The following is a 21,121-nucleotide window of genomic DNA, read 5'->3' on the forward strand; positions in this document are numbered from 1 at the left end:
TTTTTTAAAGCAAAATTATTTAATACATATATTATTATACAAGTGGTTCATTTAATAGGTGATGTTTAAATCCTTAAGTCATTGTAGGCTTGAATACTAAAGACCTCAGGCCAAGTAACTTCCAAAAAGCATGTTGCAGAGTACCATAACTATGTATTAAGACACAGTAATGGGTTGTTACTCGACGAAGAAAAGAATACATGTTCCTCCGATTTGCTTTTGTATAAAAACATCTGCCAACATAAGGATTTCACGACATTCAAAATGGCGCCTGCATCAAAGGATTGGTTTCTAAAAACTATGGTATTTCTCCAAAACCAAAATATTCACAAATGTTTCATGCCATAACAGATATCTCCACCTGCGATTCCTCCTTCCTCTGATAAAAATACCAAATAGGTTGTATACATGTGATATTTCTTGCAGTACAATCACCTCAACATCAAATATTTTGCTGGCACTCAATAAGGCCTCTGACTTATAAGTTCACAGTTTACACTTTATACAAATGGGATTTGAGCAAAAGCTGTTTTTAGCAACTTGCCTTATAATAATTTCTATAAATTGAAGACATATTGAAATGGGATGGTTCCAAAAAAGTTTTAAAACTAACACATAGATGTTTAAGTGGTGTGAAGTGCTAAAACAAATCCAAGAGGGATTGGTTATATAGTAATTATAAAGACAGAAATCACCAAAACAAGGGTCATGCACACAATTCATTACACATGCATCCTGAAAAACTTCTACACAGTTCTCCTACCCAATGTTTCAACATCCATATAACAACGACAATCTTCAACTTTGGCTGACGTCCAAAAAAGTGCAAAGTTGTAATGTCAATCCTCATCCAAAACAACACAACACAACTTGTAGAACCCACTAAAGTATCCACTTCCTTCAAAATAACAATAATAAAAGTGTAAGATTAGTTAAATAACAAATCCTATTGCTACAATCACCAAAAGGTATAAATGAATTACACATGAGGTTCACATAACAATACCATGTCAGCAGTACATGCACCATCTCCAGTAGATTGTGACACTTGAACATTTGTTCTGCCTTTAGTACATGACCTTTTACTATGGCCAAGTAAGCCACATTTGCCACAACGATTAGTCTGCTTACTTTTGCCTCCATTACTACTTGTACCAGCACCACATCCCTTTGTTCTAACAACACATGGATCTTCTACTGTATCATGCACAGTCTAACTGTCTTTATTTTCTGCATGACCCTGGTTCCCATGTTTTTGCCTAATTTCATAACTTGTCGAACAAGAATGTTCACAACATCGTTGTAGTCATCTTCATAACGAGGGGCAACTTCTGCCATTTCTGTAAAAAGGAAATGCAAGTGAGCATGCCTTGAAACAGGACTAGAATCCCAAAAAGTCGAGCTATCCACATATCTTCCAATTATTGATTTCTTGGCTTTTTTGGTCCACCGGTTCAATACTAAACATTTTGGCACCTCACGAAAGTCAAGAAACACCAGCAACACCACTATATGATCACAAGGCATCCCAAAAGATTCCATCTTCATACAAAAGCACCTAAAATCAACTAAGGGACAATAAGAAACATGACAAATGCTCCCAATATCACAGTACTTAGAGACAAAATAAATGGAACAAAATGGCGTCTGGTGGCAATCCCTGACCATCATTAAGCACGCTGCTTTTGACAAAACAACTCAAAATTGTAAAAACATTTCCTTAGCGAATTGCTCTGATGCAGACCTCTCAAGTGAGTGAAACCTTGTTTGCAGTTTGTCACTACCATAATCAGATTCAAGATCAGCTTCAGTTTCCCTGAATCTGAAGTATGTCAAACACATTTGAAATTGTTCAACAAATATACTAAAACCAATCTTTGAGTGGACAAAATTGCCAAGATGATTGTGAAATGCTTCACAACGGGAAGTAGTCCTTAGTCCTGCAAAGAAATGACCCCTAATGTGAGAGGTAGCCCACATCTTCCTCCTTTCATACAAATCATTCATCCACTTGTTGTCATGTAGTTCAAACTTATGTATCATTTCATCCCACAATTCCTCAAAATGACCAACATCATAATCTCCTAGCATGCATCTCTTTCAAGTATGGTAACATTGTTGTTCACATTCCTAAGTAAATGCCATGCACAAAGTCTATTTCCGTTCTAATACTCTATCTGAGAGTTATCCATATTTATCAAATCTCTTCCTATCTAACGAAGCGCTATTGGATCAAATGACAAAGACATTATTGAGAAAAAGATGGCTTTTTCCAGATGAGATGGTTGTTGCTATCTGCTCCAATAAGGAATCATTGGTTTAACTGAATAACTAAAAAATAGATAGACCTTTCTTTCTCTTAGTCTCAGGTCGATGGATCTTCTCACTTGAAAGATCCCCTGTATCGATAATACACATTCCAGTTTGGGAACGTCCTGTGGTGAGACTCAGGAAACACAATCCTAATTGCATTCTTCATTGCTAAATCACCATTAATTATGAACGAATTTGGATGTTTCCCTCTCATAGCTTCCTTCAATTGTTCCAGCAATCACACACAACTTTGCTCTGCCTAGTTGGAAACAAGACCAGTTGCAAAAACAATTGTCTGCTTGATTGACACCTGAAAAAATGACGAACTGAAATATGTACTTGTTCTTACGGTAAGTGACATCAAACGCAACATCACCAAAGACTTCATAATTAAGTTGGCTTTCTCCATCGCACCAGAATAAACGTTGCAATCTCCCATCTTCATCAAGTATGTGTCTTTCAAACATCAATGGGCCTATCTTCATGTCATGCAAAAACTATAATGCCCCACTAGCATTAGAATATTGTTCTCTCTTTTGATGTATGTGCCATTTGATTATACATATCTTTCATTAAGGTTATTTTTATCCCCTACAATATTTTTTAAAAAATTAAATCACCGGTGAAAAAATTAAAAAAAAAAACCCACAACTGCAAGTAACATTAAAATATTGGGTTCACCACAGTTAACCATTTTCTAACCTTCTCCACCCTAGACATCATCATTTTTAGAACAACAATTTGTTTTTGTCTAGAGCTTTGTAATATATAATGACCAAATTTCCTCCAAAAAGATCAAATTGTGATAGTATTTGATTAATAAAATGAATGATTTCAATGTCAATACAATATTTTATTTTAGATAGAAATGAATTATTATATTACCATCAGAAAACATAAATAGAATAAAAATAAAAATAAAAGTAACAACTAAAAAAGAAAAAAATTAATGTGTAGTTAAAAATTAACAGAAAACTATAATGTTTTGTATTTCTTAATTTAGAAAGTACAAATCAAGTTGAATCGATTCATGGGTTCAAAAACAGAACCGTCTCGTACAATGTCAGATCAGATTAGGTTGATTCAGGAGTTCAAAAACAAAACCATCTTATGCATTGTCGGATTTGAGTGTTGGTTCAAGTTTGACCCAAATCCCGGACAAAAAAAAATACCCAAACTAATTGGATTGGATCAAGTCAGGTCCTCAGTTATCCATGCCCATAAACACCCCTATATACAGGACAAGAATACCCTTAGTCAGGTGTCATAAAAAGTTATTATGCAACTAAAACTTGACTCTTCCCTCCCATTGTCCCGTTTGTGTTGTATGATTTGCTTATTCCACAATATCCTTTTTCAGTATATTAGTTTAGTTGGATACTCTTTAGTCTGTCCATTTCAGTTTTTCACAGATGATACGTGGTGATTCATACACGATACTTTTCCTCCCTCTTGCAAAGAATGTTTAGCAAAATTAACTTCTGAATCTTACAGGTCTATATGTAATGTAGTCATCCATGGTCCTAATCTCACATTTTTATCAATTGAAGGCTTTCATCATCAAATAATCTCACTTTTTTCAGGAAATAATAACAATAATGATAACAAGAACAACAACAATAATAACCAATACCCTCAGTCAGCCCTATACAAACCAAAATGATTGTTGGAGGCTCTAGTCAAAAAAGTGTGAAAGGCAAGTTCTTTAAACCCTTTTTTTTACCTCCCTCAAACTATTGTTATTACACCAGTACATTTAATCTAGGCAACTGCAACTTCTTCATCCTCAAAACTCAGATTTAATGTCTGTAATTTAAAGCCTGAACCTTGTATGGTTTCTACAAGACTAGAAGCCACTCCTGTAGCTTGGACTGTTGTCTGCTTCTTCAACTGAATAAGAGCACAAAAAATCATTAATGATATTAAGTAAAATTAAATTCATTGGACAATGTTTACCTAATAGATAGTTACATCCCTCGTATAAAAAGCTCAATGGCAAGGTATTATATTTTATAAGTTTTATATTGATCAGGAATATGTGTTTCAACAATTCAATTACGTGATAACTATTAGGAGACATTCTTAAAGATTTCAATTCCATTAGGGTGCCAACCTGTAAGCCAAATAGTTTAACTCATGTTGGGAGATCATCCAAAATCAAGAATTTAGAGTTCATCATTTAAAATTAACACAATTAAGCTTTTTTGTCAACTGGCAATTGTATAAAAGTACTTGAATTATACCTCTAAAATTGCAAGTCCTTCAGCAAGCTGAACCTTCAAATCTGTAACACCTTCTGTCTCCTATAAAAATATATAATGGAACAATTATAACCAAGTGTTAAGGGCAACAAGAAAATTTCCCCAAGACAATGACAATATGGCAAAAGAAGAAAGAAAACAATCAAAGAAGTGGCCAACAAATTCCTTTGCAGAAATTGAATTAAAAGCTTTCTATTTGTAAAACCTTAATGCAGGGCATATAAATAAGAGACCTGCCCATTATTACATTAAACTATTGTTGTGGCTGGAAACAAAGAAACATACTCCCCGTTGAATCATCTCCATTGAGAAAGCAGTATTTGGTTACATGACAAGCTTACTTTCTGGATGGCCAAAATAATGTGGCATATATTTACAATAGTGCCCATGTTATTCCTACACTTGAATCCAATCACGCAGACGAGAGGCTACTACAAGCTAGGCTTATAGAAAGAAGAGGAGACAAATGCTCAAACATAAAAAGGAGTTCCAAGTCTCACAGCTGAACCGTATGTGATGAGATTTCCCCTCTTCCCCCATTCAAAAACTAGGTTGACCATGGTTTCACTAATATAGTATGGATTGTCTTATTTTAAATTACATTTGAATCTAAGTTATACAATACTGGGTCTAAATAAATGTCACTAACATCTGATACCTTAAATTACTCTTAGTCTCCTACATCATCATCCAGTAAAAGGAAATCAGCCAACAACAACCACTCATGTCTTTTTCAGAGGAATAATTCTAAAATGAGGAACTAAATCATAAGAAGTATTATTGCAGCTATGTTTATCAAGGAACTCAGAACAAAATAACATGAGTGAAAATATGAAGACTCACAACACCAAAAAAAAAAGGTGTATTTGCATCAAATTTATATTCACATTAAAGCGATTGAACAACAAAAAAAAAAAGATTAGAAAGTTCATAGAGATACCTCTAAAGCTTTGGTCAAAGCTGGAATAGCTGTTTCACTCACTGTTCCCTCTGCCTTAAAATGTGCAAAAGTAAACAGTTAGTCTCAAGAAAAGTGATATAGTTACAAACAGAATTGTATCTACCTGAAGATCCAATTGCACAATTTTTTTAGGGAAAAAAAATACGACTCAGCCGGGTAATCTAATGATCCATGAATCCATCTGTTTTAGGTTTAGACAGCTACAACACTGATTAGTGTGACTGTGTGAGTAATATAGTTCAGACCTTAGCCCATTGGCCCATGATGGGAGGGCACTAGGGTTAGTTTATTGAATAAACCCTCAATTTAGCCTTTGAATGATATAATTCAAACATATTCGAGCAACTCTAATGCAGGTGTTTCTGTTAGTTCTTAACCATTATAAAATCAAATTTTCAGGTCAAAACGAGGGTTCTTGTGTGAATGGAGAGATAAAATGAAACCCACTAAAAATAAGTTAAGAACTTAAGTTGGATTCTATGATTCAGATTGCAGTGAAAATTAGTGAGTGTTCTAAAATCTTATGTGACAACAAGGAATCCAATAAAAGAGAGTCAATAACCCACACACACACACACACACACACATATATCACTTCATCGGTCAAATTGTCCCCAGCACTGTTAACTCTAGGACGAATTTGAACAACAGAAAGCGAATATCAAGCACTTAAGTGGCAATTCTCATTTCTCAGGGACTAACACGATGGTGCTCTATCTTTCATTGATTAATTTCGTTATTTACATGCTATATCTTTTAGGAATTAACTGGTATTTATTCTAACTTATTTGGCTTGGTCCCGTCTGGATTTTCAAAGGCACACAACTTGTCCTATCCGTGATCTAATTTCATGCAATTCCTATATCATTTAGAACCCCCAATTGCAGGAAAAAGGTACAAATTCATTCACTGAGTTAAAAAAAGAACAAACTTTGTGACTTGGGTAGGTCTGAAAAGTCGAATTCAAAGCCACATTGATAAAAACATACTAGTTATATACAAGGTTCCTGCAATAAAAATTTAAATGGGCATTGCAAATTGCAAAAGGCACACAATAAACTAATAATTGATGTAAAAAGAAAAAAAGAAAGAAAGAAAAAGTGCAGTGATGTACCTGAAAGAACATGGTGAGAGTATCTGATGGGGAAACGGGAACCACAACGGGTGGTGCTTCGGAGGTTGATGGTTGTTCAGAGTCATCAGCAGCGTTGAGTTCTTGCTGGGTATCTTCTTCCACTGCCTTCACCACGCGCTTCTTCTTCTGAATTGTTTGTACCTTCAATGATGAAGTGGCAGAGCGCAAGGGGAAGCTACAAAAAAAGGCAAAGGAGGAGGGAGAAGAAAAAGAAGAAGAGAGTGTAAAAGAAGAAGAAGAAGAAGAAGAAGAAGAGCGCAGAGACAGAGATGATAAAAGTGTGAGTGTGGCCATTTTTTTCACACACAGTAAAGAGAAGTTGCTGTTCTTATTTCCCACACCCTATCTATTCTATCTATCCACACCAGAAAGAAAAGAACATCATTGTATACTCTCACAAATAAATTGGTGATTTCCCATGTTGTCCATAAAACTACCACTCACCTCTTAAGTCATAAGTCATAACAAACCTTTTTTCTTATTCTCATAAGTCATATCCCAATTTTATTTTATTTTTTGGCTTTTTTTATATAAAAATATTCTTGAGGGAAACAAGGTTTAATTGTGTAATCTATTAAATTGAAATTTGTTTCCATTATGTATCTGAAACATATACATAAGCCATTGGGCCTTTGTTCTACATACATAACAGAAAGACATCCCTTAAATATAATACATAACAAAAATTTGGAGTGAGAGCATAGAGAACAGGAGTGTGAGAATGACACTGTAATATGATGAGATAAAAATTAACATTGAATAATTAAAAAATAATTTAATTAATTAATATAAAAAGTAAAAGAAAAAAATATGTACAAAATTATATATTTTCTAAAATCTAGAACTAAAATCATGAAGAAAAAAAAATCAAAATTTTTGATAAAATATTTAAAAAAAAATCAAACTTACAATTTTACCTTAAAAAATTATAAATAACTTTTCTTTTTTTTTTTTTCTAATTCTCCAACAAGTAGAAATGTTTACGCACATGATCCAACTCAATCAAATATTAAAGGATTAGGTTGAATAATTTTTTTACATTTTTTTTAATACTCAATCCAAACCAATAACAAACAAGTTGGTTTGAGTATGATTAACGAGTCAAGACATTAATTTTTATTATTTTTAAAACTTAGTATTTTTTATAAGTTAAAATTTTATTAAAATACATTTGAATTTACCATAAAACTTAATATTCCCTGCACAAATTTATAAACTAATATAAAAAGAATAAAATAAAAGTAAATACATAAAATCTCAGGACTTCATACCTATCATATAGTGTTACTCAAAATGTACATGTCTCATCCTTTTAATATCAATAATTTTAATTGCTAGTTACAACATTCATTTTAACCTTTTAATATTTCGCCAAATCATCCTATCCTCAATTTTTTTAAGCTTCGTAGTACAAAAAAACAAAATACTAAATAACTTTCAATAGAGATATTCAATCATTGAACTTGTGTAAATATAATGTATTGTAACCACTAGTCTCTGTTATGACTAATAATCTAAGAATAACAATGATGATTTTCCAATTTAAAAATATATATTCTATATATTTTATAAAAATAATAATAGTAATTGAATATTAAAAAAAAAGTCTAATGATTTTATAAATCAAAACTCAAGTTAATGAATTAATTTAGATTTGACCCACGTACACAAAATACTCAACCCAAATTGCTTAAATTGGTTTGAGTAAATTCAAATTCAAAAGTATTCTATAACGATGAACACCCCTTCTAACGATAGAAAAGTTGTTAAATAGTGTTATAATCTTAGACATTCCCTATATTTGTATTCAAACTTTTGATTTATAAAGAAAAATTAATAACATCCAATGGTGTCATGTATGAAATAATTGGGATCATAAATACATAATAGTTCTCAACCATCTAATAATAATTAGAGAATACAACCAAGAGAAAAGTTGTTATCATCACTTCCTCTCCTATCCTTCCCTTCAAATTTATGCGCCAAATAAGAATTTTTTTAAAAAAACTCACCCCACCCTTTCACTTCCCTCAAATGTGTTGTTTCACGTTGTTGAAATAAAGGGAACTAAGAAAGCTTCTAACTGCTTACAAAGCCTCTTTCCAAATGAAAAACCTCTCAACTCTCAAACAAGACTTCGATCAAATATTCTAAAGAAAATGGATAAAAAGTTTGACGTTCAATAATAATTAAATAAAAAAATAGCACGAATAACCATCAAGCATTGCCATACAATAGAATAGCCAAATCTCATTTTATCCTTTTTTTATAGAAAAAGAATTTTCATTTGTAGTAACTAATCACGCATAATTTACAAATAATATATTTGAAAGGAATTTTCATTTTGGGATCATGACACGAAGCAACATCACTCATGTTACTTACTAATAACAGCGAGTTACTACACTCATTTTACCAGTTAAAGCGAATGAATGAAGACAGATAACACTAAGATTCAGAAACATGCATGGTTACTTACAATACGGTGTTACATTAGCTGAGACAACACCATCCTAAGTACCACTGAGTCTTAAAGCTAATGCTACATGTCATAGCACATTGACTAACAAATTGAAATTGCCAACAGTACTTTATCAGTGGCATGCAGTGTCCCAAGTCCCAAATAATTAGGCACTGCCTGTACAAAAAAAAAAAAGGTCATCTACAGCTAAAATGCACCCGAATTTTCACAAGCTGAAAGCAAGGCACAAGCATACCAAAGTTGAGCATTAAAGCAACTGACAATCTTCTTGAACTTCACAAGCTGCAAAAGTTTAGGAACCAATAAAATTTATTTTCCCCTTCCAAAACCGGACATGAAAATAAAATTTAAAAAGGGATAATAGGTTAGTGATTTAGGCTATTTTATAACAAACTTTTTGAGAACAAAATCAAGGCAATGTTAGCACATTTGTGATTATAATGAAAACATAACAATTAAAACATATAGGGAACTCAGAAGAGCCTTGTGTCTAACCTCTGAGATTTATGGCCAGGTTTGCTTGAGCATCAGCTTCAGAGTTGTATTCCTAAAACATCAACAAAAGGCACGTCATTTGTAAATAGATTACCAAACAGTGAGGTAAAAAATATGGGAGTGGTATTCTAAAAACAAAAGGATAAATATAGTGACAGCTGCATGCAAGTCTTCGTATAAGTAGGATGCCTGATGCTAGTGACCATAATTATACACATACAGACTAATAGGAATCACATACATAAATAGTATAAAATCTAGCAACTATGGATCAGTTTGGATAAACATCTCAAACAATACTTCTTATTAGAGGTAAAAAATAAAAAGAAACAAAGTAAAATGAATCAAAACTTTTCCCATTAATTAAAATTAACTTATATGCCTCAACTTCTTAAAAGCTCTCTCATTTAACTTTCCAATAAATAGAGATGAATAAATTGATTTTTAACTTGTGGGAAAATTTTGATCCATTTTAGCTCCTCATTCCCTTTTATTTTCTTCTCTTATAAGTTCTTGTTGAAAAATTTATCCAACCTGGCACTAAGACATTAACAATCACATGGCCTCTTTTGTAGGAAGGCATGTGAACTAAAAACCATGAGAAACAGTATGAGTTGGAAGAGTTGTCCACAGCCTCTTCATCTTTTGTTTATCAAGAGTTGTCCACTTATCATCACCCACAAAATGGGGAAGAAGAGTTGGCCATTATTTCCTGACTTGTAAGTAAATATTAAATATAGAGCAATGACAAAGTGGTACCCTAGGAATATGACTGATCTTGAATGACAGAAACTTATCCTTCAGCTCCTTGGCCTCAGCACACAAGGTACCCATATTCTGGTTTTTGATTTTCCATAAACCCTGAATCTGTTGCAACAGCAATCATATAATAAGACGGTAAAGTGGTCACAAAATGTATAAAAGCTGAAGAGTATTTGTTGGTAAATCTCAACTCAACTCAATAATATCTGACCATTAGGAAGGATATGAATTAATGAATCCAAAGAACCTTTCTTTTGGGGGAGGGGAGGTGCTTATGTTGCTCATAAAGTAGGAACTATATTGTTACTTCAAATTTCAAGTATCCGTGTAATTTATATTTTTAAAATTAGAGCATGTTTTCTTTTTATTACCATCCAGATGATTTGTAAGTAATGAAACACAGATTAAGAGTTAAGAGGTAGAGAAAACAAGGGGGGAAACTGAAAAGTACTAAGAGATGCATACTATGTAAATATAACAAACCTGATTGCAGACAAGCAGAGAGTCTCCTTGGACAATAATGTGCTTATAACCTTTCTTAAGGGCATGTTTCAATCCTAGTATTAAACTTCGATACTCCGCAACATTATTTGTTTGAATGCCCACTCCTTCACGCAACCGATAGACCTAAGAAGAGACCAATTAGTTAGCTACATTCTGTCAAAAAAATATACTTAACAAAATGAATTGTTGCAGACAGGAAACACCTTGCTCCCATCATGCAGTATAGCTCCTGCACCAGCAGGTCCAGGATTTCCTTTGGAAGCACCATCAAAATGAAGGGTACACGAAAGCTGCAAATAGAGACGTAAGCATTTGTTGTTGTATTATTAAAAGATAAAGTACACAAAATATTCCAACTAGGAAGAGAGGTGGAGATCAATCAAGAGAGGCCATCATAGCATCATATACAATAAAACTTAACATTTAACTCAATTTAAAGGCCCTCTGATCATATGCACATGTGCTGCCACCACATCTCAAAGATATAAGGTCTAAAAGAATTTTTTAGTGGACAAAATGTCCTGAAGTGTAAAATTCATTGATTTGTCAAAATATTTAGAACAAATGAGTCTTATTACAACTCATCCAAGAAAGATAATACATACCACACTAGAGTGTCAATCAAGACATCTATTTTAACTGTTGCATTGACTCAATGGTTCCAACGGCAACTTTATTATACTAGCATTCAGCTACAATAATCGTTATTTCCACATACGCATGTTAGAATAGTATGCTTGAAATTTTAGAGTTGCATCAATGATAAATTAACAATCAACTAAATTTTCACATAGTAGCCCTTAAGATATAGATCATTTATGAATGCCTCAAAAGAAGTTAGTTAAATAAAACAGCCAAAAGGTTATAGTAGATTTCAATATAACTTCCAGAACCTATACATTTATTATCACTTGCAGATAAGCTACCAAAAAAAGAAAATCAGGCAATTGACATGGAGCTGGGGCAGTCACCAACCAGGCAACTACACAAAATATTATCATGGGAAATGTAAATTACGTGGACAGTTGTTAAATATATTATATAATCAATAAAGGCACTTACACAATTATGATGTAGTAGAGTGTATATGCCGATATTAGCAATTAGCAATGCAAAAAATAATCAAACCAGCTTACACAAGTAGACCACTCAGCTTGGGATCCACCTAGTGTATGATTCCTCAGTGAATTTGGTGGATATGAAAATGATCCAGCCAGCTTCTGAACAAAAAAGAAAAAGAAGGTAAAGACAGTAACTAAGGTCAAACACACTATCAACTGGCCAAACAGTAAGAGTGTGAGACCATAGTGCTAAGTGCTAATGTTACTAATTTTATTGGATCCCTATTAGCCAAAATCACATACAACAGAAGGCCTCCCCTGCCACAAAATAGGGCACTGATTGCTACAGGTAGACCTCAGCAACATACAATTTAACTTTCACATCAGAAAAATACCTGACATAATAGGGCTCCAAATAGGTGTGGCAATGAACCAAACAAACTTCATATTAGTTCGAAACTAGAATCATTAATTAGCTTGATGAATTTGGTTCAAGAACTAAAGGAGTTAGACTTGAGCTAAAAATTAAGCTCATTAATTAAATGAACTGAACTTGAGCCAAATATTATTCAATTCGTTTGGTTCATGACTAACTATGCACACACACTGCAGTAATATTTTGGTGCGTCATTTGGTGTGCAGCAATATACTGTGTCTGTAAGCAGAGAAATAACTATCTTTTTAATCCCACTGCAGTAAACATGAAATCACTACTGGAGGAGGTTCTATTACTCTCGTGGTGTTGGCTTAATAGCAGGCTGCCAGGATTCAACTTTTCGTTCGCAAATGGGCTTATAACCCTGCTGCTTGTATCCGTGGAAGCTAGAATTACTACGGCAGTTTTTCCTTTTTTCAAAGGCTCGAGACATTGGCGGAAGCTTTGGTTCCCTTGCTTCGTGGATAGTAAGTTATGTTTGGGAATTAGGAAATCTTTTATTTTGTATTCTGTTGGGAGTTGTATTGCAGGACCTTAATTATAGGGATCCATCTATATTAGGGGAAGTACTTTTTGGTTAAAATCAATGTGTAGAGGAGGGATGTTTTGGTTTCAGGCAATGGTTACACTTTTCGATATCTTGCATTTATGCCCCAATGGTGTTATTACTTGGTAACCAGGCGAATTGTTTCTGGCCTCAGTTGTAAAACATTCTGTTACCTTGGTACTTCTGGTACAGTTTTTTAATATATATATATATATATATATATATATATATATATTAAATATATAAAAGTATAAGTACATTTGATAATATAATTATCTGGAGTAAACCCCCATTCTAGTCCTTATTAGTTAATATTGTAAGCATTGGTTATGTTAGTCCCTGACTTCACAAAAAGTCATTTCAATTTAATCTTATTTCATTTTATTTTACAGTCATTTTTGCACAAAAAAATACTGAAGTAAATATAAGTTTTAAGAACTTGGCTTGCTAACTCATGAACTGAACCAAATAGTCCTTGAATTTAAATCAAACCCAACTTGAGTTGAAAAATTGGTTCTTATAAACCTAAACTTGAGTTTGAAGCAAGCCAACTCTTATAGAGTTCAGCCAAGCTGAGTCAAGTCAAACTTGACTCAACTCATTCTCAGCCCAAGCTCCAAATGTGCTTCACTTAAATCATAGCATTTCTTCAGTAATATAAGTGCAAATTCTTGTTTGAGGATATGTCAACATCGATAACTTACGCCAGTGTCAAACTGAATGGCTCCTTGCAAGTTTCTTGATGAGGAACTCACATTGAAAGCTCTTCCTCCAGATGAATATGGATCCTGCAAGAAAATTCATCTCCTCTTGAGGTTAGACTTTTTCAATTGTAAGAGACACAAATAACATAACATAAGTTTAAAAAGCCTTAATCCCCAGGTTACAAAAGAGAAAAATAGTTTAATTGGATATTTGGTACTGCAATGTAATTCGGTTTATCTCACCATGAGTTCATTCTAACCACACGTTTGGAAAAACATGCATAATGTTTCATAGAGGAAATGACCTTAAACAAGATTCTAGAATAAACAACTCACATTTAGCTTTTATTGTGTTGAGAATTTTATACAAAATACTAAATTTTATGACAAACTTGATTTTGTAATAGAAGTTTACAAACATAACTTAGTTCACTTCAAAATCAATTTTAACCAAAATTAATTTTGCAAAATCAAGATCATCTAAATTCAAGCAAATGCTCCCCAAACTGTTATCAGAAATTATGATAATTACAGATGAACCTCAATGCATTACACATTTACAATCCAACGAAAAAATGAGAGGCAAAAGTTCCAACATAGAGCTCAAGTTAACAATATCAAGACAAATAAGAAAGGGTGCCTCGAACCTGATAAGGACAAGCAACAAGTCTTCCAAAAAGCCCCTCGTTCACATCAGCTGCACTAATAGAATAAGGGGCTCCCTTGAGCCCATGTGAGACAAGGTACTCCTCAGTCTTCTGAGGTAACGAGTACCCTTTGTAAATACTTACAGGGTCACTAGACACCTGCATGGAATATGCAAACACTCAACTAACAATACCCCCCTAACTTCTATTGCAACCAAAAAACAAGGAAAACATGATCGTTTCAAGAAATCAAAAAACAACATCAAAATTTTATTGCAAGAATTACCATTGTCCTACATCCACTTTCTCTTCCATCTCATTTTCACCTCATTTTTCTTTCTATTTCTCTTCAATTCACACCATATCATTTACTTATCACTTTTTCTGTTTATTTTTTTTCTCTCGTTCACTTTTTTTCCTTCCACTCATATATCGCAAAAATGGGGGTGTACATTCAACATTTGCAATGCATATTAAGTGGTAAGGAATTACTTTTTCAAGTTTAATAAAGCACACAGAGGCTTAAAAGTTCAACATCAGAAAGTATCACTACCCAAATGCAGAAAAAACCAAAAGACAAAAACTTTACACCATGAAAGAACACAAGAAGGTTGGAAGAAGACATACAGAAGATGCAAGTAAAGGTTGGATGTCACTGAAGGACTTGTAGATGCCAACAACATCCCCTTTCCTTACAACGTAGAAAGCGTCTTTCTCCTCAGCCATTGCAACAACACTGAAAAGTCACATTCACAAAGGTATGATCATGGTTGAGAAAAACAACAACAAAAAATATCACGGTAACAAATAACCCAAAATTTGATGTTAAACGTTGAATAGTGAACAAACCCACCTCTAGAATCACTTTCTCTTCTGTGATACTATGAAAGAAGAACCTGTTTTTGAGTTTTGAAAAAAGCAACAGTTTCGAAGTTCGTGAAATTGATGAGAAGAAGCTATGTTGAGTGAAAGCGACAGAGTGAGATAGCATGTCAAAACTGCAACTGACTAAAGACTAACCGTGTGCTACTGTATTGTCCTGTCTAGCTGTTGCTAGCAACACAAAAGCGAAAGGCCCAATTGCACACGAAGGCCCATTTTTGTGTTAACTTCTAGATGGAGGAGAGAAAAACAAAGAGAAATTTTGTATTTTTATCTTTATTTTTTTTTCTTACAACATAAAAATTTAAATTAAATTGTCGTAATTTTCGAATAAAACATCAACCAATATTTAATTCGAATCTCAATTCGAATTTCAATTTTTAATTATTAATTTATATATTTTTTCTTAAAGTAAGATTCGTATTTTTTACATTACTTTAATTTAAAATTTTATTTTATATTTTTATTATTTTTATTTTTATTTTCTAAATCAAACATATTCCAAATGTGTTTTTATTTCTACACTTTCTGTCTAGTGTCTAGCATGGTTAAGTCTCAATATTTTCATATTGATAAATTTAGATCTCAAATTTTAAAAACATGTGAATTTAGCTCTTTTTCTTTCATCAAAAAAATTTTGTTCTCTAAATCAAACACATCTTAAATATGTTTTTTTTTTATCTCAATTATTTTTCATGGCTCAAACATCAAAAAGAATAGAAAGTCCGATCATATTTAACTAAAATTTTAAAAACGATTTTTTTTTTATTTTCTCTCACTTTTTGGATTTTGGGAATGATGAGTAATAAGATTAGAGATAAAAAAAAACAATAATAAATATTTATCTTTTTGAAAGATGCAGCTTAAATATTATTTTTATGACAATGAAAAAACTATCTCATGGATTTAATGTTGATTTATGGTCTAAAATAAATGATTTTTCTATTGTTTAATTATTGAAAACATAATTTTCACAATTAATATTAAAAAAATATTTTTAATGATATGATAATACATAATTAAACAGTGTGAAGAGAAAAGAAATCCCAGGTGAAAAAGAAGTTTAACAATCAAAGGTCTTTCTTTCAATTACCTTTAACGTTGATTCCTCTATATATGTTTATAATATGAAAACGAATTAAGACAGGTTTATTTTAATATTTTAGGTCACCTCAAATTTTGATAAACTGTTTATTTGGATTCAAACTGAATCAAATTAAAACTTATATAACATGTTAGAAAGAATAGGGTAAATTCGATTGTTAACATAATTTATAATTTTTATTATTATGTATAATTTGGTATTAAATTAAATAAATATAAAAAAGTATAACTTTTACTTATGAAGGAAAGTATTAATAGTTTTTTATATTTATTTTAAAAAATAATACAAGTATTATAAATTTTTTAGACATATCTTTTAATTAAAAAGGTTCTTTACACAAGGTATAAACAGATGAATCGTTAACTTTTTTTTAGTAATGGAGATAGTTATAATAAAAAGTTTAGAATTGGATGGATAATATCTTTTGATATGCCAAAATTTTCATTTGAAAATATTATTTTGTTTATTCTAACTTTTTTTTTACAACTTAATTTTTTATTTTATTTTTTCTATTACATCACTCATCTTATGTCACATTCCTTTCTATTTTCTTTGTATTTCTACTCCTTTGTGTTTGATGTATATGTTTCAAACTATTAAGCAGGGTATATATTATAACTTTTTTTTCTGCTTATTATGGAGATTCTCTTCTCAACTGTTTTTTCCCTCTCTTTTGAATCAGAAAGACAACTAGTACAGTAAGAGTTATCATACTATTAATTAAATTATTTTTTAGACAGAATATTATTAATTAATTAATTAATAAGTTAATAACACGTAAGCAATATCAGAGAGAAAATGTTACTCATTTCACAAGCTATTCTGAAAGACAATAGATACAGTTATGTTCCAACAATATTCTCTCAATCCTAAAGCTTTACATAAGTGAAAATCCACAAAAAAAAAAAAAAAGCCAATAAATCATCACTCCCTGACAAAGTCTACACAAAAAATGGGAAAAGAAATTAAAAAATTACATTTGTTTGTCTATGATCCTCAATGCTTATTATCATTATTATTCTTTATATTTTTATGATGGGACAATCAACTTTACTCTATATATCTCATTGTCTTGCCAGGTGCTATGTAATCTTACGATTGTATCTTGATGAACTTCAACTGAAATTTGGACTCAACCAAGTTTTGGTGTCAAAAACAAGTAAAACAATTTTCAACTTCTTGTTTCAGCTCACTTGCTCACCAATCAAGTCCAAACCCATTATGAGAAATGACAATCCTTGGAAGAGCAAAAAATAGAAGTGAACACCATGTGCTGACAAAAGACTTCTTGCAGATGCTGTGAGCAAAAGAAGTGCAAGTGCCAGTTCCTTCCTATAAAGTCTGTTTCTTTTTTTCTTTGAAGGGGCTTCTGATTGCTTAAGTTTGCCTAATAACTCCAAGCCAGACTCTGAGTGTCTTCTCAGAATCTTTTCTTCATTTGAAGACTTTGACTCTCTCTCAGCCAAGGCTAACAAATCTGATTCAGAGGATCTCCCTGTCTTCTTTGTCACTACCCACTCATAAGCACTTCCTAGCTGAAATAATCCAGAAATCATGGCATTGAACTTTGTAACTGACATGGTGTTCTCAAATAGAAGATAAGGAACTAGGAAAGGGACAGATTTTGGGGATGGAAGGATGTTTAAGAAAGACATGATGATGGGGACATAACATATCACCCAAAGGGGCAGTTCAGACTCAGGTATGAACATTGTCAAGGGTAGTATGATGCAAAACAAGGTGAAGGAGTAGAAGGGAAGTATAAGTTTCCTCAACAGGAAGAACAAAAATATTAAATTAGCCTTCTTCCATACTGATATCTGCATAGAAGAAAAACAAATAAGAATTCAGAAAACTGTATACATTTAATTGTACAAAGATTGAATAAACAGTGTATGCATTGAAAGTATGATAAGTTTGTTAGACTTCTATAATAATTATCCCAAAAGTAATGCAAACCATAATTTTATATTGGTTGACTGTGTAAAATTATTACATTGGCCATATATAGAAATTAAACTCGATTAAGTAAATAGTGTATCCAATGCACTGATGTTGTAAATGATTTTTACACTGATTGAATCACATATAGTCGTATGGTAAGTTTATTGGTTTTTACAATAATTATATTAAAAATTATACCAACAATAATTTCTGATTGGTTGAGAGTAAAAGTGCATAGAAATTAAACCCAGAAAGATGTAGAATAAGTTGAAAGAGAAGTGAAAAGTAATAATACCTTGGAAGTTAGTATAGCAGGAAGACATAGCCTGAAAAGCTGCATTGGGCCAGAGTGCCAACGATGTTGTTGTTTCTTATAAGCTTCATAAGACTCTGGTAACTCACATAGAACTTTGACATCATTAAGGAAGATGAACTTCCATCCATTCAAGTGAGCTCGAACTGCTATGTCCATGTCCTCAACCGTGGTCCTCTCCAACCACCCTCCTGATTCCTCCAAAGCCTTTATCCTCCAAACACCAGCTGTTCCATTGAATCCAAAGAAATTTAGGAAGTAGCCATTAACTTGTTGTTCCACCTCAAAGTGAAAGCACAAGTTGATGTTCTGGAGCCTCGTGAGTAGATTCTCATCCTTGTTCACAAAGGACCATCTAGCCTGGACCAGGCCCAAGTCAGGTTTTCCCTGTAAAGAAAAGTCCATAAATAATAAATTCTTCAATTATTTGTTTTAGACTTTAAACCATACATAGAAAACATGTAACTTGTCCTTATCTGGCTTAAAGTGTTAGAACCTACCTTAAAATGGGGAATGGTTAGTTTGAGGAAATCAGGATTGGGCTGGAAATCTGCATCAAATATTGCCACAAATTCATAGTCCTTGACATAGTCACATGACATGGCTGACTTAAGATTCCCAGCTTTATACCCAGTTCTAATCAATCTGTGCCTGTACACAATGTTCACCCCTTTCTCTTTCCATGAGGCCACCTCTTCTTTGATGAGCAGCTGTAAATTCCCATCATCCGAATCATCCAGCACTTGAATCAATATTCTGTCTTTTGGCCAATCAAGTTGAGCAGCAGCACCAATTGATTGTGAATAAACCTTAATTACATTAAAAAGAATTTAATATTTCAGCTTCATTAGTAAAATTGGAAATCATGATTCTAAACTAGCCTGCCACAACTACCAATCATAAGACTCTTCTAATTAATAAATTAGGCTAGGACATAATCACAATCTTAGGAGATATAAGGTTGGTCCAATAGTTGGGGAAGGATGAAGGAAGAAGGGAGAAGGGAGGGGGAGAGGTCCCGGATTTGAATCTTCCAAATGACATTTCTAACAAAACTAACTAACTAACATTTGATATAAAAAAAATCATAATCTTAATCATAGTCATAGCAAGCTGCAATGTTGATTGTGTTACCTCTCTCTCATTGCACATGGGAATCTGAACAAGGACCATTGGGAAGTTTGAAGGATCCTCAACATCACATGCATCTGCATCAAAGGTTGGCTTCAACTTCTTGTACTTGATCCAGAAGCATCCAAGGCAGAGAACAAGGCGATCCAGCGACTGAATCAAGAAGAGCACAATGCAGAACTTTGAGACCATCAAGACTAGAGGAGCAACATAGTCTTCCCTGAAGGAGAGCCAAGCCACATAGCACCATTGCAGAAGACCCTGAACCTCCCAAGGCTGAATCATGTTGTGCAAGTTCCATTTGTTGAAATGAGCAATGATCTCTATGGCCAAGCCTCCAATTGAGAGAGCAAGAAAGATTTTGATGAACCTGTACAACCTTCCTCTACTCTTAGGGCCCTCATCACTCATGTCAGCCAATGAAACGCGCTTCTTGACCAAAGCAAAAGTGGCTTTGAGACCATTGGTCAGCCATGACAAACATGTCAGAACTCTGTGGAGTTTAAGGAGAAGAAACCAAGTAAACTGCTTGCGGCTTGTGGCTTTCTGCTTCTCTGGAAACATGGGAGAATCCGAATCATGAACTTGCAACAAGGTGAAGTCGTTGTTACTAGACTTCTCAGTATTTGGTGCCATCACTCTCTTTCTCTCTCAATATTTGTTTTTTTTTCTAGGAACTCAAGTTCTCGGGAAGGAAAGAAAGAAATAAAGAGAAGATTTTGAGAAGAGGGTCAATGCTCACCAATAACAATTGAAGCAAATCAGATAGTATTCCTCAACATCGTGAATGTATCAAAGAGAAGAAACAAAAAACTCAATAAGAGTCATTCCCATATGAGTTTTTCTTTTTCTGCGTAATAGTTTGTTTTCAAACCTGAATTAAAGCAAATCTCAGAGAAACTCTGATGCTATTCTGAGTTTAGAGTTTACCACTCTATTTAGAGATTTAGAGAGAGAGAGATACACTTTGACAGGTTTAAGCTAGGTATTAATAGTGCTTCACAGTGAGAATAGCCTAAAAATATAATACTTCCTTCTCAGTGTCTATACAAAAAATTATATTAAAATAATTATTATTTTAATTTTTTAATATAATATTTTTTTTTTTACTTATGTCTTTTATATATTAATGATAAATTATAAAATCTAAAAAATAATTAATAATAATATAAAATTAATTTTATAAATTATTTTGTTATTTATTTATTTTTATTCATATAAAATAATTTAAAATGATAATTATTTTGTATACTAACATGGGATGGAAAGCAATAGTAAGTTGTACAGTTGGTGCATTTTATTCTTAGGATATGTGTGATTTGATTGGTTAATTGGCAAGTTGAGGTAAGGTGAAGGAACAGGCTGGCATGTGGAGCAATGTTAGGTGGACACATAAGGAAGCTCACCATAAAGAGTTTGCAACTTCACCACACAGTAA

General features: G+C 32.8%; 3 protein-coding genes across 7 annotated transcripts; all 3 read right to left on the reverse strand.

Annotated features, from left to right (window-relative positions):
- Window positions 1-3,831: 3,831 nt before the first annotated feature.
- On the reverse strand, window positions 3,832-7,124 carry LOC114382390. Its single transcript, XM_028341775.1, has 4 exons — window positions 6,650-7,124; window positions 5,515-5,568; window positions 4,557-4,616; window positions 3,832-4,203 (listed from the first exon to the last, which is right to left on the reverse strand). Exons 1-4 carry the CDS (start codon window positions 6,962-6,964, stop codon window positions 4,075-4,077), a joined length of 558 nt encoding a protein of 185 aa, XP_028197576.1. The 5' UTR covers window positions 6,965-7,124; the 3' UTR covers window positions 3,832-4,074.
- Window positions 7,125-8,993: 1,869 nt separating this feature from the next.
- LOC114382388 (uncharacterized protein Mb2253c-like) lies at window positions 8,994-15,323 on the reverse strand. Of its 5 annotated transcripts, none has more exons than XM_028341772.1 (11): window positions 15,162-15,323; window positions 14,936-15,044; window positions 14,309-14,467; window positions 13,662-13,745; window positions 12,050-12,130; window positions 11,117-11,203; window positions 10,893-11,036; window positions 10,407-10,514; window positions 9,648-9,699; window positions 9,388-9,434; window positions 8,994-9,308 (listed from the first exon to the last, which is right to left on the reverse strand). In XM_028341772.1, the coding sequence occupies exons 2-10, from the start codon at window positions 15,032-15,034 to the stop codon at window positions 9,400-9,402; spliced, it is 849 nt and encodes a 282-aa protein (XP_028197573.1). In that variant the 5' UTR covers window positions 15,035-15,044; window positions 15,162-15,323; the 3' UTR covers window positions 8,994-9,308; window positions 9,388-9,399. The 5 variants fall into 5 exon arrangements, with proteins under 5 accessions (XP_028197573.1, XP_028197572.1, XP_028197571.1 ...); XM_028341771.1 differs by having other exon boundaries at window positions 8,994-9,304; window positions 12,050-12,133; XM_028341770.1 differs by having other exon boundaries at window positions 12,050-12,133.
- Window positions 15,324-17,082: 1,759 nt separating this feature from the next.
- On the reverse strand, window positions 17,083-20,641 carry LOC114382755 (xyloglucan glycosyltransferase 4-like). Its single transcript, XM_028342355.1, has 4 exons — window positions 19,687-20,641; window positions 19,053-19,361; window positions 18,535-18,939; window positions 17,083-18,115 (listed from the first exon to the last, which is right to left on the reverse strand). The coding sequence occupies exons 1-4, from the start codon at window positions 20,317-20,319 to the stop codon at window positions 17,480-17,482; spliced, it is 1,983 nt and encodes a 660-aa protein (XP_028198156.1). The 5' UTR covers window positions 20,320-20,641; the 3' UTR covers window positions 17,083-17,479.
- Between the last annotated feature and the right edge of the window lie 480 nt (window positions 20,642-21,121).

Source organism: Glycine soja, chromosome 13, assembly GCF_004193775.1.
Source record: "Glycine soja cultivar W05 chromosome 13, ASM419377v2, whole genome shotgun sequence".
NCBI lineage: Eukaryota > Viridiplantae > Streptophyta > Magnoliopsida > Fabales > Fabaceae > Glycine > Glycine soja.